The 3,268-nt window shown below is 36.7% G+C and overlaps 1 protein-coding gene across 2 annotated transcripts in view; it reads right to left on the bottom strand.

Annotated features, from left to right (window-relative positions):
* edaradd (EDAR-associated death domain) overlaps positions 1-2,443 on the bottom strand; it is a 16,172-nt gene extending 13,729 nt beyond the window's left edge. The window contains exon 1 of one of the 2 annotated variants that reach the window (XM_029450541.1): positions 2,040-2,443. In XM_029450541.1, the coding sequence (XP_029306401.1) occupies positions 2,040-2,097 (58 nt within the window). In that variant the 5' untranslated portion in view covers positions 2,098-2,443. The remainder of the gene's footprint in view (positions 1-2,039) is intronic. The other variant, XM_029450542.1, reaches the window with a different exon arrangement.
* Between the last annotated feature and the right edge of the window lie 825 nt (positions 2,444-3,268).

The following is a 3,268-nucleotide window of genomic DNA, read 5'->3' as shown; positions in this document are numbered from 1 at the left end:
GGTGGCAGCCCTGGTATTGAACTCACAACCTTCTGGTGTTCTGTTTGGAAGCCGTACCACGAGACTAAAACCACCCAAACCAAACCCATCATGCTTGTACAGAGTCCAAGACCCAAACATGTGTCACCCCATCATATCTGGCAACCAATGCTGTGGTCAAAGATGTTGTACAAAAGTGCTGGGCGGAGGAATAAACTGTTGTTAGTCAAGAAATAGTTCCAACATGCAACTAAAATCTAAATACTAACCAAACCATAAAAGTATTTTTTACATTTTTGTTTCTGTTTCAGCAACATCCCTGTTCCTTTTACACAAGATACTCCCCAAAACATGTTTGAGCACCACAAAGCACAAATTCCCTTTACCTCCACTGTATTGGGATGGAGACAGACATCTTAGAGGTAGATTTCTCAAAACCTAGAAGAATAAATCCCAAACTATCTGAAAGGCTAGATATAATGAGAAAATAGGCTTTTGTGTAATTTGTAACTGACTTTTTAAAAAACATTTCTTTAAAAAGGACTTCTTTCAGTGAACAGATCAACTTTACGCCAGATATCTATATTAGTAATAGCCAATAATAACCCATATTAGTCAAACCCTGGACCTCAGGCACAAAGCTATTTAAGTCAAGTATAGCAGGTTCCAGCCACTCAACTGAGTGTCAAGTAAGAAGTTTGAAGCAGAAGTGACATGTGATTGGCTCAATAGTGCTACTGTCACATGTACAAACCCACATTAGCCATCAGTGTAAATGCGTTAGTGTGTGTTAACTGACGCGGCTTTTCCACTGCGGTTCATGTAGTTCTGAAATTGCTCAGGTGTGATATGAAAGGGTGAAAGCAATCTAGTGTTATTAAATGACTAAAACCTTACCACAAATTGATTACTACATGTAAACTTGACCTACTATACCATTAATTCCACTGTTCTCAATCTAATAATAATTAAACTTCTCATATGGTGTCCAAATAAATAAAAATAAATAAAGTAACAACCGAACCATCTTGAATCTCCAGTTAAAACATTGCAACAGTCCCTTTTAACTGAACTAAAACTCCACATCCTGGCTAGATTTTCTTAAGATCTGAAATAAATTACAGTTTAGTAATGGTGAAGGGAACTACAGTGTATACTTGGATCAGACAGCAGACAAACAGCCATTACCCGCAGTGTTCATTATCCAAACACAGTGTGTGAAAGAGGTTTAGATACTGTACCTACAGGCAGGAAAAACCAAAGTTGAAGGTAATGATACAGTCAGGTGTAAATAGTATGTGCACACATGCATATACACATGCCATGAGATCATGTTTGCTTCTCAGGTGAGACAGTAGATGTTGGAACGCCAAACTTCTTTGATGTTTACATGATGGTGAATAAAGAACATATTTTAAATGTACACTACAGAAACTAATGGCTGTTATCAAAAGCAACATGACAACAATGTAGAGTGAGAAATAACAGCTTCTGCTGTTAACAATTGTCACTGAAAACTATAATAGAATAGCATGCGTATATGAATCACTGAATCATATGCATATCAGACAACAGATAAAGTTAAATTAATAGTAATTATAATTAATAAATGTTACTAATGAGTCTCTCAGGATGGTTGAAGATCACTCATTTAGAAATAGGCTCACTGGGCAAAGGGTAACGGTTTTTCCATTATTACAGTGAGGGAGTTTTTAAATTGTGGAAACTTTCTTGGTTGTGGTTGCAGTCGGCTAACCAGGAAACACTTGAACTGCCCAAACTAACGGTCCTACAATAACGAAATTAAATGTTCTACTTATATATATATAATTTTAATGAAATAAAATATTTGAAATGGTAATAAAAGTATTTACACGAAAAAAACAAAAATAAGGCATGATCAATTTAGGAGGTCTCAAATTTAGTTTGCAACGTCAACTAAGATGATATAAAACAAATGAAGAGCGAGATGGGTTTGAATAAAACAGTTAACACTAATGTACTGTAAACTACATAATATGGACGCAGAGTCTTTGAAGTCACTTGACTATTTTACTTACCAAATGGTTCCTTATACGCCCTCAAACTGCTCATTTTTGAATCTGTGACGTCTCCCATGCTGGGAAATGTATCAGGATGGGATATAAAGCCTCTCTGTACGCGAACAGATTAAAAACAGACAATAATCCTTCACGGTGAGGTAAGAGGAAGCGCCGATACCAGCCCAGCGGCGGCAGCTCACACAAATGAGACACCTTGGTGATGAAAAGGTAGCCTTCCAGGATCAATGCTGCCTTCATGGTCCCCTCGTAAATTCAATATATCCTTTTCGTAAGTCGTTAATAGGCGACTACTTATCAATATAAAAGCCCTGTTGGAGTGCAGCTTTTAACCATTCAGTGCAATAGCAGGAACTCTTACAACAGCACGGAAATGTCAGACGTTTCAGCCAGAGTGTTAAGTACAATAGTCCACATACTTTAGGCCATATGATGTATCACGACACATACTTGATGGATTGACATGAACTTGGAAATTCGTGGTTCCTAAAGAATGACTTTTGTCATTCCTAGACTTTTATCCAGCGCCACCAGCTGGTCAGCTCATACAATGACCATTTATTTGTCTTTATAATGTGAAGTTCCATGTCATAATAGAAGATATGAAAGTAGAAATGCCACAACGTTCTTGTTTTCCCTAAAGGTTTCTTATTTTCTTTAACAATATAGTCACCAATGTTTGTAGGCCTTCATGTAAATACAAATTACCACAAATGTGTAGCACATGATAGGAAGTATAAGTGCAGTGCGTGGTCACTCTGCTGCACACCAAACAAGCGCCTGGCAGTCATGCGATGGTTACATTTCTCTGTATGCGTAGTATTAACAATAATAATACATTAGACTTCTATAGCGCTTTCTTGTAACTCAAAGAGTAGTCTAACTGTACTCTTCTGTTATCTAGATAATGCATACAGTGACACTAAATGTTGCTGCTGCTGATCTACTGGACAAACCCACAATTGCTAATGCATTTTCTTGTATTTGGCTAAAGATATACTGTATTGCATATATGCAGTAGTTTTGTTTTGTCCTTTTTTAAAACACATTTCAGAGATAATTTTGATTGATGCACTAGCACTCCAGACTGATGCTTACTTATACAGCTTACTTACTGCAAACCGTAGGTCTGCATACAAAGGGGTTTCAAAACACTACATCTTGTGATTTTTAAGCTATAAAGTTGAGCATAAATGAAGAAAAAATAAAAGTGCTTTAAATTATGATTA

This window comes from Cottoperca gobio, chromosome 15 (assembly GCF_900634415.1).
Source record: "Cottoperca gobio chromosome 15, fCotGob3.1, whole genome shotgun sequence".
NCBI classification, from domain to species: domain Eukaryota; kingdom Metazoa; phylum Chordata; class Actinopteri; order Perciformes; family Bovichtidae; genus Cottoperca; species Cottoperca gobio.
This window is presented reverse-complemented; position numbering and strand designations above follow the sequence as displayed.